This window comes from Camellia sinensis, chromosome 8 (genome assembly GCF_055761805.1).
Source record: "Camellia sinensis isolate YWXY chromosome 8, ASM5576180v1, whole genome shotgun sequence".
Classification (NCBI taxonomy): domain Eukaryota; kingdom Viridiplantae; phylum Streptophyta; class Magnoliopsida; order Ericales; family Theaceae; genus Camellia; species Camellia sinensis.
Genome location: NC_138968.1, coordinates 25,396,588 through 25,409,938, shown reverse-complemented (window position 1 = coordinate 25,409,938; position 13,351 = coordinate 25,396,588). Strand labels below are relative to the sequence as shown.

The 13,351-nt window shown below is 33.3% G+C and overlaps 1 protein-coding gene across 1 annotated transcript; it reads right to left on the bottom strand.

Annotated features, from left to right (window-relative positions):
* Positions 1-10,614: 10,614 nt before the first annotated feature.
* LOC114315355 (transmembrane protein 161AB protein) lies at positions 10,615-12,289 on the bottom strand. The gene has a single exon (XM_028261971.2). It carries the CDS (start codon positions 12,129-12,131, stop codon positions 10,740-10,742), a length of 1,392 nt encoding a protein of 463 aa, XP_028117772.2. The 5' UTR covers positions 12,132-12,289; the 3' UTR covers positions 10,615-10,739.
* Between the last annotated feature and the right edge of the window lie 1,062 nt (positions 12,290-13,351).

Sequence of the window (13,351 nt, the reverse complement as noted above, 5' to 3'; positions counted from 1 at the left end):
ATCCCATAGGAGTGAGCATAAAGTCCAGTAGAGAATTCTAACAAAGTATATACAGTTATGCCAAATCTCAATAAAATATAAATGATCATGCTATGCCATGCTTTTTAAAGAAAATTTCATTTTTCATGCTCTTCTAAAAATTTCCATTTCAATTAAGGTTGACAATCTCAACACATTACAAACTTCAAATTTTAATCAACAGGGGCGGTAAATACGACACTAGTAATCCCTAGGGTGGTGTCTGCAAGTAGACTCTACGAGTACTACCAAACTCTCATTTTTACCGGTATTAACTGGAAGGCTCAACACCTATCCGCGCGGTTTTCTGGTCTTTCACCATGGACACTTAAGCCAACTTAACAAGTTCAACTACACCCTCTATCCGGACTTACCACGTATTTACCCCATACACATTATCATAATTTCCATCATAATATAATCTTTCTCAAAATAAATGTTTTTCCATTACATGCCAAGATGCACAAAAAGATGATAATAACTCAATTGAAACATGATGCAATAATTACTATGTCATAACATTTGTCTATTCTCAAGATATCTCTACAACAATATCAATCAATCCCATTTCTCATTTCTTCCTTTCAAAGCCATTTCTCAAAACAACCAACTCTCACCATGTGCAAACCATAACAAGTTAGCCTCTTCAAGGCAATACGATGTTTTCAACATAATTCCAAGATCTTACAATTTTCATATTCATGATACATAGTCATTCACCACTTTCCAACAACACATGTTCAAATATTTTTAACAATTATACCACAATAATATCTCATTCATCTTCATGACACAAAACAAAAAGGATTTCACAAGTATTTTCATGTTTTCTCAAAATTTCCAATTTCTAGGGTTTTTCATCAAGACAATCACTTCCCATTTCTTCGTGAAAACCCTCATCAAAACATCTTTCTTAGATCAACAAGATGGAACCCTCAAAAATTGATCAGAATTTTGAAATTTAAAGAAAAAACCCTTTTTTGAAGAAAATCTCTACATTTTTGAAATCACAAAGTTGAAATCATCAAAACTAGAAGAAAGCTTTTAAATCATCATCAAATGGAGAAACTAGTATATATAACTCAAGAATCCCTACCTCAAAGATTGATGAAGAAGATGATGAAACCCTAGCTTTAATGGAGGATCCTTCACTCCTCTACTACACCAAGAAGAACTCTAGCTTAGATCTTCAAGAATATGGAGAGATGATGATCTTTGGCCCAAGAATCACAAGAGATCAAGGGTTTGGTGTGCTAGATAAGGGTTTTTAGAGAGAATGAGGAGAAAATATGAGGTTTAGAGTGAGAAGGAGAGGCCCCAAATGAGTTACAAATTCGGCAAAAAGGGTAAAAAAAAAAATAGGGTTTTCGGATGCCCAGAGTACCGCACGTGAGGCACCCAACCCCGCACATGCGGAGCGCCCCTTCCCTCACGTGCGGCCTTCATCCCCGCACGTGTAGGGCTCCTCCCGCACCTCCTTCCGCACGTGCCTTTTAGGCAGTGTGCTCCCCAACCAAACACCCATCTTCCCGCACGTGCGACTTGGCCTCTCGCACGTGCAGCCCAACCCCGCACGTGCAGCCCTAGCCCAACAGCCCATAAAATTTTCACTTCGCTTCCGGGCACTTCGGACCTGACCCCACGCTCTCCGGAACTAATGAAAATCGACACTAAACAAAACAAGAACAAGGGCTCTATTTAGAGAACCATTTCCGGTCATTTCAATTCCAACGAAGACAAAAGGAGAAGGAAGCGAAAAAAAAAGAAAGAAAAAGGGAAAAAGAACCCGGTCGTCACATATTCTAAATTGTTACTTGAATACTTATATATGTTAATTTTTGTAAAATGATTTGCATATTTTGATAATTTTAGTTCTATCGTATTATAAAAGTGTAATTATCATATAATAATTTTGTATGATATATATTAAATTATAAAATAGTAAAATAAATACTCATTTTGATATTAAAAATAATAGCTAAATTGGAAGAAGAATTAGTAACATAAAATTAAAAGTAATTCTAACTATTTAATTTTTATTATATTCATTTAGAAAATATAAATATGTTGTAGTTGGATTATCATATAATGATTTTATATTATATATATATGGGGAATTTTTTTTAAGATCCCTGATATTAAGATTTTATAAGATAAAGAACATACAATATTTTCATAGTAGTTAAGATCAACATTTCTACAGAGAAAATTCGACTTAGAGAAATTTTGCTTGACTCGGAAAAATTTTGGCCGGCTCATAGAAATTTCGACCTGACTCCAAGAAATTTTAATTTTCATGGGGAAAATTTTCTGATTTCATATCAAAGAAATTTTGAAATTTCTCTAAATTGGGGCCAAAATGTTTTTGAGTCGAATTTTCACTGTGAAAATATTAAGAGATCTTAACTAATAAAAAAAATATATCTTGGATCTACTATACAAAGTTAGAGATGGATGTTTCACTAATTTTCCCTATATATATATATATATTAAATTATAAGATTGTAAAATAAACACTCTTAATTAAATTAAAATATCAACTATATAAAAGAAATTTAACAAACAACTAACCAAGACAGAATCACATAACAACATCTAAATCCAAAATGAAAAAATAATGAAAGCTTCCAAACAATAGATATATCTCAATGTGTGAAGTGATTAATCATCTGTAATATGATGTCAAAACATAAAAGAACTTACTGTTCAACAATTGAAAAAATAACTTGTGACGCCCCAAAAATCGAGAACATCAGAGAATATATTAACAAATAAATACATGGTTTATCTAAGGTTACAAGTGTAGGAAATTTCACTAATGAGTCATTTCGCTAATAACCAAGTAAAATCTCAAGAAGGTCAGAGAAGTTAATATAGCCTCCCTTCTAAATCTAACCACCTTAGATAACAAAGCTACCTTTTTGACAAATCTTGACAAAGTATTAACACAAGGCCTACATGCCTACATGAGTTGACGGGGCATAAGGATAGGTTACAAATGATATATATAATAATTACAAAATCATGTCTTAAATACAACAAGCAATTAATCACTTACAATCTCAAAACATGTTTACAAACTAGTTCATAACTCTTATGGGATAGCCATACGTCTTCAAATGCTTTAGCTTTTCCTATGACCAGTCTAATACTCTTCAATACTTGGTATGAAACGCCATGAGTTTTGAATACCCAGTAAAAGCACACACACCCCGTTCTCTTTTCCCAATCCCATACACCATCATAATTATAACAATCAATTAATAAAGCATGATAATCATTCAATAATAAAGGATTACATGGTCAGATGTTAGTAATCTAGAAATCCCTCAAAGAGATTTCATCCTCCCAACCGCAAGAATTTGACACCAAACTATTCAGAACTCCCTCTTTTGTTGCTTTGCAGACCTTACCACGGATGCCTACAACAGTTACGTACCGTGCAGCGCCATCGGTGAACCTCAAAAGGGACGACGAAAAGAAAAATGTTTTATCATCCTGAATCTAACCTTATCCTTCCAAAAAAATTTTATCCTCTTGAATGTCCCATATAAACCCAACCTTATCTTAACAAATCAAATCATTGCAAAAGTCTGAATATGTCTGTTCCATTCTAAGGTTTACACAATAACTGCTTGTGCAAGACTTAACCTTCAATTAGGAAGCACATCCCATCAATCCATACTTAACACATTATCCTATCTTCATTATTCAAGTGATCGAAAACCTAATACCACCCCAATTGAGTTTTCCGTTGAGTTAGATGTCTTAAATTAAAGTTAGAAGAACTTAACGAGATAATAATATTCACATAAGCATGAACATCATCAAATGAAGAAGATAAAGAATACAACCATAACACATGCAATATCATACCAAGACATGATCATATACTAATAAACATATTCATGAAGAAAAGAGTTCAGAATACCAATGCAAAATTAAATTTTCAGATTCAATATCATTTAAAGAAAAAAATCAAAAGGACCATTTCAGATTTTTCCCGAGCCTGGCCTTCCTATGGTTCATAGAGAATTTTATCTAATTTTCAGAACATTTTTCAAAAATGGAATAGCTTTTCTAGATTTTTAGTTATTTAATAAACACTCCAGCGTTGTCCAGATTCGTCGACCGTTACGAAAATCGCATTTTCTTACAAACCACTCACTTTTTTCAATGAAACCAATTTTTCTTAAAAGTTAACTCTTTAAGGACGTTTTTAACATAAAACCAAGATCCAAATGATTTTTCTATATTTTTCTAGAATTTTCAAAAGTTGGCGATAAATTGGTTCTTCATGCACAATACTCAAAATAAGAATGATGGTGAGAAAAGATGCCAACTAAGTGAAAATTTTCACTTTTTTTGTGATGAAAACCCACTAAATAATGTATCAATAACTCAAATTCTAAGAGTGATGGTATGCCTTTGGAAATAATTTGAGATATGGGAAGAAAAAGGTAGTTTTACATTGATGAAGAGAAAATATGAGTAAAAGAATGATCAAAGCCCAATTCATCAACTTTAAACACATGAACACCATTATAACATATCTAAAAATATGATTTTAAATCTCTAATAACATGTATTTGAAAAAGGAAATAAAAAGAGAGATGGTGATGTGCCTTACTTGAGGCTTGGTTGGTTTGCTGACAAGACTTTCTCTTTCTCTCATTTCCTCTACCAAGCTCACTCTCTTGCCCTCTCTTTCTCTCAGCCGAATAGGGTGTTTGTGTGTGTGTTCTTGTGTGCAAAATGTTAAGGGAGAGGTGGTATTTATAATCAAATTAGTGTAAAAGGTCCAAATTGCCCATTGGTTGGAAATGGATTGGATGTTTTGAATTCAGTTTGAATTCAATGGAATAGTGGACAATTAGAGGTCTTAATTGAGTACCTAAGCATGATCTTGTTAGGATTTTATCTTAATCAAATTATCCCAGTTACAAGTACAATGCATATATATATATATATATATATATATATATAAAGTTTGCATAATTCATGCAAATTTGTTTCAAATATATATGTATGGTCGGCCACATGATGATGATTTGAGGGGATTGTTTTATTTTTTTGTGTACAATTGTTAAAAATTTCAAAATATAGTGCATACAATAGGTTTAGAGGTACAAGTGTACACACACACACACATATATTTACATATAATAGTACTAATTTGGGGTCAATTAGTAATTTAATAAAAATGTGAGGGCTTTGGATTTAATTTATGAATTTGAACATTTAATTAAGTGTAGTATTAATTTAATTAGGATTTGAAAATTCAATTCGGTCAAAATTTCTTTATTTCGGATTAAATGGTGAATCATACGGAGAACCAAAAACCTATGATTTTTCTGTGTAAAATATAATTAGAAAATTAATTTAATTATTATTAGGATTTTGGAAATGATTCTAGAGCTCCGGGTTCAACCTGCGTTTTCAAGTTTTTGGTTGGTGCGCATTTTCGACTCTATAACTAATATTGAAAACAAATAGGGATCTGAGGGTCTTTCTTAAAATAATTCAAAGGTCAAGGATTTAATGGGTTTTACAAAAGTTAGGGGCCTCACATAACTCAAGCAGTAAATCTAAAATTTAGAGGTTCCTCGAGAGTATCATTGTTATGCAAGATTTTCCTGCTATGAGTTGTGATTATGTAAAATAATGTAGAAAATTAAGTATAATTTCATATATGGAATTATTATAAAATTTAAATGACAAATTCATAATATAGAATTGGTATTAGATATAGAATAATGCACGGAAAAATTAAGAAGAAAAAAAAAAGAAAGGAAATTTAACATTAAAAAAATCCTAATACCTTGGAAAAAATTAAAAAGAAAAACATAAAACGCAAAATTGGTATTCGATTTATAGATTATCTCAATTTACCATGAAAAATATATAAAAAAAAATATTTGTCAAATGAAGTTCATATAGAATAAGTAAAGTTAATATAATTTAAATTAGATTTAGATTTGTATAGAACTCTATATATATGACGTGGCTCTCTTAGAAAAAATAAACTCTTATAATGTGTCACTTAAGCATGAAAAAAAATATTTCTTTTAATTACATATATATATATATATATATATATGATATGGAATGGTTGAACAGGACAAAGTACAATGAGGAAAAGAAGCTGAATTATGAATAAGAAAATAACCCTAAATCCTAAACCCTAAATATTTGTAAAATAATTATAGCAAATGCAAGACTAAAATAACAACTTTATAAGCAACACTTGTGGAATCATATGATTGTTAAGTTCTATTTTATAAAACAATGACATAATAACAACATCAGGTTGATTGTCTTAATCAATGTTGGAATTAGCTAAGTACATCTAGATCTTGGGAAGTAGAGTTTTGCATAAAAGGCTCTATGAGATCAGATCATAGTTCCAGAACCATATATATATATATATATATATCATGTTTTTTTGAAGCTTAATCAACATATACCACAGCAATCTGACATAAACTAAAACAATTTCCATTTATTCATGAGTTCGTCCAACATTTCCATTTAGATTCTCAGGCACCATGTTATTGACGATAGACAATACAACCACTGTCCAAATTGGAAAACATATTAAAGAAATTCATGCTACAATTTTCAAGCATTCGACTTTACCATTCCACCTTATAGCTTGACATCAGTGTATTGTATGCTTGAAATTCACAATGATTCGAGAAAATATCAATCTAGTGCACATCTCAAGCTGCAGGAGTTTGAAGAGATTGATGTGGTAACTTCATAGCACAAGTTCAATCATGGACCATTTACACACAGCAGCGACACATTTTAATGCAAGCATCAAAATTAAACTATAACTACATATTCTGTAGCCATTATAACTCAACAGATTGATTGGGTCGACTAATTTGGAAAATCACACATCTACTTCTAGCATTTATAAAGACCATGATCTCATATAACCACATTTATGAAAAAATTTCCACGACATATACTGGATTGAAATATGCTATTAGAGCAACTCTTATGAAGAAGCCATTAGTGCCAAAAACCATAACACATAAATTTTAGTAGTAAAAGAAACAGCAATGTTGAAACCCGTATCAAAGACGGAATTATATGAAGATCTAATACACTAGCTCTATATTTGATTCACAAGATTAATAGTTAAAGTATTAATAATTTCATTAAATTATTGTGGTATTCACTATCCAATTGGATTAGTAGGATAAATTATCCCATTATCCATGGTTTGATTTGCATTGGATAAAAAAACATATGAAGGTAAAAGAGTCTTTTTATTTTATTTCCAACTCAGTATATATAATCCTACTCCTAATCCTACAAGTTTGTTGGATTAATTATCTATTGGATTAATAATCCTGAAACAAAATTTCAAAACAAACACGGGATTATTGGGTCCACAGATTAATAATCCCAATCCATGCTCTAATCCTGTCAATCAAACATGCTCTAGGAGAAAATTTAAAAGAATTATAATCAAGCTTAAAATAAATCCTCTAAATTCCACATGAAATATAGATTTGATTACGGGATGAGAAGCAAATCAGTTCTGCCTTGAGATTCATGCTATTCCTGAATACTACTGGATGGGAAAAATGATTATTTCTAATTAATTTTTAAGGTGGACGCTAGTGTACTTTGACGTATAACAGTGTGTATCTATAAATAGAAATTAGGCAATAGGTGAGTACAAAGTTTTTAAAGGCGAATGCGTACCTTGAGGCGTTTTACCCCTCATGAGGTGGGGCGTTAGCCTCAGGGCGTTGAGGCGTAAGCATTTCAAATTTCAAATTTTAATATTTATTGAATAAATTAAATATTTTTAAATAGTTTTTAAAAAAAATTAAATATATATATGTGTAAATACTTTTCGCTTTAATGTGTTGAACATTTTACTGCATAGAAGGAAGTTTTCCTTCACTAAAAGAGAAATTGATATTTTTAACTTCAGTGATTGAGTTTCTCACTTGACCATTAACTGTGTTTTTCTTGATTGATCATTTAGTTAATTTTTCCTGTAGAATATAGTTATAAAAATGGATTCTTTTTAATTTTTTATGTTTGAACAATCTAATAAACTAAGTTTAACAAATGCCCAAGACAACTTCTGCATGTGCATACTCCTCACATGCTTATGTGCAAAAAGCGTAAAAAGTGCACTTAAGGCGCATGTCTCAAACTATGATGCGCAAGCCTTTGGGGAGTAATGCCTAAAAATCAAAGTTTTGATGCGTTTTACTTTAGCCTCAAGACGAGGTGATCATCGAGGCGAGTCTCAAGAAAGCCGTTTAAAACTCTGGATGAGTACATGACTATACAAGGGTATTGGTTTTACATAATAGTATAGATATATGCTATGAATTATACAAAACACAGTTGAAAAAAAAAGAAAAAAAAAAAGGCATGATTAGCATTCATTGTTTAGAAAGGGGGAAAAAGTAGAATCATATGCTAACTAAAATAAAACAGAAAAGATTATCATTTTTCCAACTCCTATTATGATGAATTCCAATTGTACGAGTATCAAGGGTAGTAAAGGTACAACCTTCCAGCTCCGAGTAGTATTACACTCCAAGTTCCAACTACTACAAAGAAAGGTGGCCATGGATGCCAAAATGGTAGTGGTAGTAGTGAAATAGTAGCGGTGTGGAACTATTATGATTTTCTGATGGTGGTGACAGCTTTATAGTTTACGTACAAAAAAGAGATAGTGAAATAACTTGATGCTTAAGATAACATTTAAAGAAAGGGTAAATTACACAAAACCCACTAGAAAACAATGAAATGACACCGTGACCCCCTTTACTATTGAAAATACCATTAAACACAATGGCTTTGGAAATTTACTTCAAAACACTTCTGATTATCCCTTCTCTTTCTCTCATATCCTTTCTGTAATCCAAGCATAACCATTGAACCAACAACCAAAACTCAAGCCCTCTAGGCTCCAACCGATATCTTCTCCATTGCCAATGACCTATGAACCTCGCTCCATCGGCAACCGCCATAATTTTTAGCAGAATCATGAAGATCTTGGATTTGACAGCACAGTGCTTTCATCAAAATCAAAAAGATCAATAATCAACTTGTTGGATTTGATGACATGCATTGGTGTTTTCATCAGCATAGGGAACTTGAGAGAAGTGTTCATCTAATTGTGGGTTGGGTATGATTCAATTATAGGTTGGCTGTTGTTGCGAGCCCTTGAATCACCATCACCATCACAAAGATCATGAACTGATTGGGAACTTGAGAGAGGTATTGGTATGATCTAATGGGTTAGGTGTTGTTGCAAAAGGAAGATTGGTTGTGGGTATGGAGGGTTGGTGGTTTGCAGTTGTGGATGGGTAAACTATGGGGCTGAAATAGTGGTAAAGTGTGGTGTGGTGGTTTCTGTTAAAATTTCTATTCTAATTTGTGATCGTGAAAATCATTATGCAGAATTAAACGATAGCCAATATGTAGTTATTTATTTGTTTGTCTTTTTCTATTTATTTGTTTATGGCTATTATTTATGTCTTGGTTTTCCAAGTTCACCAGAACCTGTGCATATTTTCTTCTTGATCCCACCAAGTTCATTTGATTGCCCCTCAAATTTCTCTCTACTTGAATTTCCAAGTTGTTTTCACAATTCATTGGATTTTTTTTTTAATTATTCTTTTTTGTGTGTGTGCGCACTTCTATATGGTTGGAAGAGACTGGGTGGAGCCGGAGGTAGTTGTGAGTATGGGGAAACGGAAAGGGACAGGGAAGGAGGAAATGGGAGAGGGAGACGGAGATGGAGAGAATGGAGGGGGAACAAAAGAAGGAATGTGAGGCTATTTGGCATTTCAAGTGTTATTTATGTTGATCTCATCATTTTCTATTTGGTCAATTGTACGGCATGGAGCCAACTGTTACACGTTTTTAAAGTAAAGAGTACAGTGATGTTTTAGAGGATAAAGGTCGTACCGGTGTGATTTTCGTTTAATAGAGGGGGTGTAAATGTAATTTATCCTTTAAGATAATGTAAAAGACAGGAGCTTCTATTTACCCACACCAAACCCACTTTATACACACACTTAATGAAGAGGATATGCAAAAAGTGTAGTGAGGAAGATGTGTAAAAAGTGTATATTGTGTGTGCAAATAGAAGCTCCGTAAAAGACGAGTTCGGAACTTCTAATCACAACAAATTTCCTCCTGATGCTAGTTTTAAAGGATTTTTTTTTTATTTTATTTTTATTATTGGCATTGGGGTATCCAGATCAAAACCCGATTAATCCAGGGGTGCATAGGCCCTTGAGTTTCCCGCAAGTGCAGTTAATTCAAAAGTTTTCCTCCAATCCAATGGCACCAAAGAATTTCCGATCCCTGAACCTTGGAAGGAACACACCCCCAAGACTGAACATATAAAATAACAACAAAAAAATAATATTGGCACAATAAAAGTTCCGTTAGTCGTGATTCGTGAATTATAGTTTCATCAATTCATTTTCCCATGGACATGTATCCTTGTAAACACTCTTGCTTCAATAAATTACAAGCATGAAGTTCATCTAAAAAGAAAAAAAGACAAAATTGACAAAATTAAGATAAAGCCTCCAAAAATGTGTTAATGTTGCCCCAAAATTGCAACTCATCAATTGAATGTGGAAAAAGTATGTTACAATCACAACACTCTTCGCTCAAAACTAGACGCATAACAGGTTCAAGGGCTGGAAATCAAAACCTCATTATGAAACATACAAGATGCCACGCCGATACAGAACAAGGCTTGCCGAAATAAATATAGCCCAAACAAAATTAATCCACCAAGCCATAAATAAAGTTACTTGCTTAACCAAAGCAGAGCAGGGGAATGAACTACATACCGGTTGGAAATTCTTCAACAAATTGTCATCAATTTGAGAGAACCCAAGAAAGAGAAGTACCAGTGCCGGTGGTGCGAAAAATTGAAGAACTACAAGACACAAGTAGTGGTTGTGAAGAAAAACCTTTGCCCTACTGAAATCCAAATCCGGAACCTTGCCACCATGTAACCTCTGGTACCAAGACAACACTGCCTCATTTAAATACATTTGCAAATTTGGGCGCAAAGTTGCAATCTGCAAAAGACCTGAGACTAACAAACACCAAAACCTAAATTTCCCAAAATCTGATTGCGACATCCCAAAATTACCAACCAATTCATCAGCATTACCAATCAAATGTGCTCCTCCTTTCTTATCATCAACATGATTGTTAACAAGGAGATTAGCAAATGGGTTAATCCAAAGCAATGAAGTGAATATAATCAACAAAAAGTTAGCATAAAGAAGTGTTCTTGCAATCCAACCACAATTAATTATCGACAAATTGCATCGAATCTGATCGGTCCCAAGCCAAAATGCCCGGGCACACCTCCCAGCCGGCATGTACAATAAACCCGCAATGCATCCCATGAAAGTAGCAATCAAAAACTTCCCAAACCCATCAAACGATCCAAACCCAAAATCAAGAACCCAATTGGGAACAACCTCAATCACGATCGCAAACCCTAATAGAAACCCTAAAAACCCCAATACAACACTCAATTGCTTCTCAGACCTCTTGGACGCCGATTTTTCGAACGAAACCCTCGCAATTGAAATGAAAACCCTACAAACACTAGCTAACCCTAACAGAATCGGAACGATAGTACCACCATCGACGATAATTCCAGAACCTTCGAGTACAGACAAAGAGTTGTGAAGCACAAAGCAAGACAAAGCAATGACAGTCGAATTGAAAGCGCTGCGAAACTGATTGAAATAGAGACGGGTCTGAAGATGACCATCTGTGAGCTTGAGTCTGAAGATCTGAGCTTTGTTTTCGTCGAATTCGAATTTTTCTTTGGATCGTTTTCTGGGTTTGAGTTCTTGGTGGTCGGAGGTGCCGGGTCTTCGGATCGCGGCCCTGACGCCGCCATTGGTGGCGGCGGAGGGGTTGACATCGTCGGGGTGGATGTAGGTGTGGAGGCCTTGGAGGAAGAGAATGGGGATCTTGAGGAAGGAGAGAGAGAGAGTGAGAAAGAGAACGAGAGTTGATTGGAGTATGAGATTGTTTGTGAAGAGAAGGGTCAATGGTGACATGATCTTCATCTTCATGAAAAATTGGAAGAAATGAAATGAATCTCTCTCTCTCTCTCTCTCTCTCTCTCTGTGTTCAGATTGTTAAAAAAGAAGACAAATAAGATGAAGCACCAGCTCTTACACTTTACTTTACCATAATGATCTGTTTATGCTAGGTTGAGAACTTGTTATTTATTTTAGGGCAAATTACATATACACCTCTTGAAGTTTGGTTAAATTACAGATGCCCTCGAAGTTTGAGAAATTACGAATTCTCCCCTGAATGCTATATTTGCATAAGAAATTAGGGGGTAATTTGTTATGAAATATAAACTTCAGGGGGCAAATTGTTATGAAAATACAAATCTCAGGGGGCGGGATGTAATTTTCAAAATCTCAGGGAGATATCTGTAATTTAGCTAAACCTCGAGGGGTGTATATGTAATTTGCCCTTTATTTTATTTTAACCAAAAAAAAATAGTAACTACCTTCACAAAAGTGAATAATAGTACATGGAAGTATTTTTAAATTCTTAAAAATCATTAGATACGCATGCTATAAATTTAATTTTTAAATTTTAAATTCATCTGTCTAAGTGCTAATCTCTTATACTCTATTTAAATGTTGGAGTTCGGTGAGAAAATAAAATAAAAAAAGTATTAAAATAAAAAATCCTTTCACTTATTTGAATAGTTAAATAGGTGAGAAGTAATAAGAAATGATAAAAGATTGTGAGAAACTCTTTTACTATGATTTGTTTATGCTCGGTTGAGAACTTATTTTTATTTTTTAAAAAATAAAAACTAAGCCTCTGTTTGGCAAGTTGGTTCTTGGGCTTTTTTGGCTATTTTAGCCACAAAAGACAAAATAGGCTATTTTAGCCATAACAAACAAAACATCACATCCCAACCTATAATCATTACATTCTTCTCTCACAAAAAAACTCAAAAAAGTCAAAAAGCCAAAAAGCCCTTCCCAAACCAAGCTTTTAAGCCCAGGCTAAAATAGCCAAAAAAACCAAAAAGCCAAAAAGCTAACCCACTTCCCAAACGGAGGCTAATTAGAAACTACCTTGACAAACTAAATGCTATGAAAGGTATTTTTAAATTTTTTAAAATTATTAAATTCTCAAGGTATAAATTTAATTTTCAAATTTTAAATTCATTAGTCTAGATGCTAATCTCTTAAACTTATACATGTCGTTGCATTTGGCAAAAATATCTCCAAAACTTATACAAGTCATTGCATTTGACGAA

Bases quoted from the DNA above. Each gene is read 5' to 3' on its own strand.
- LOC114315355 (XM_028261971.2), bottom strand. From the start codon at position 12,131: ATGAAGATGAAGATCATGTCACCATTGACCCTTCTCTTCACAAACAAT.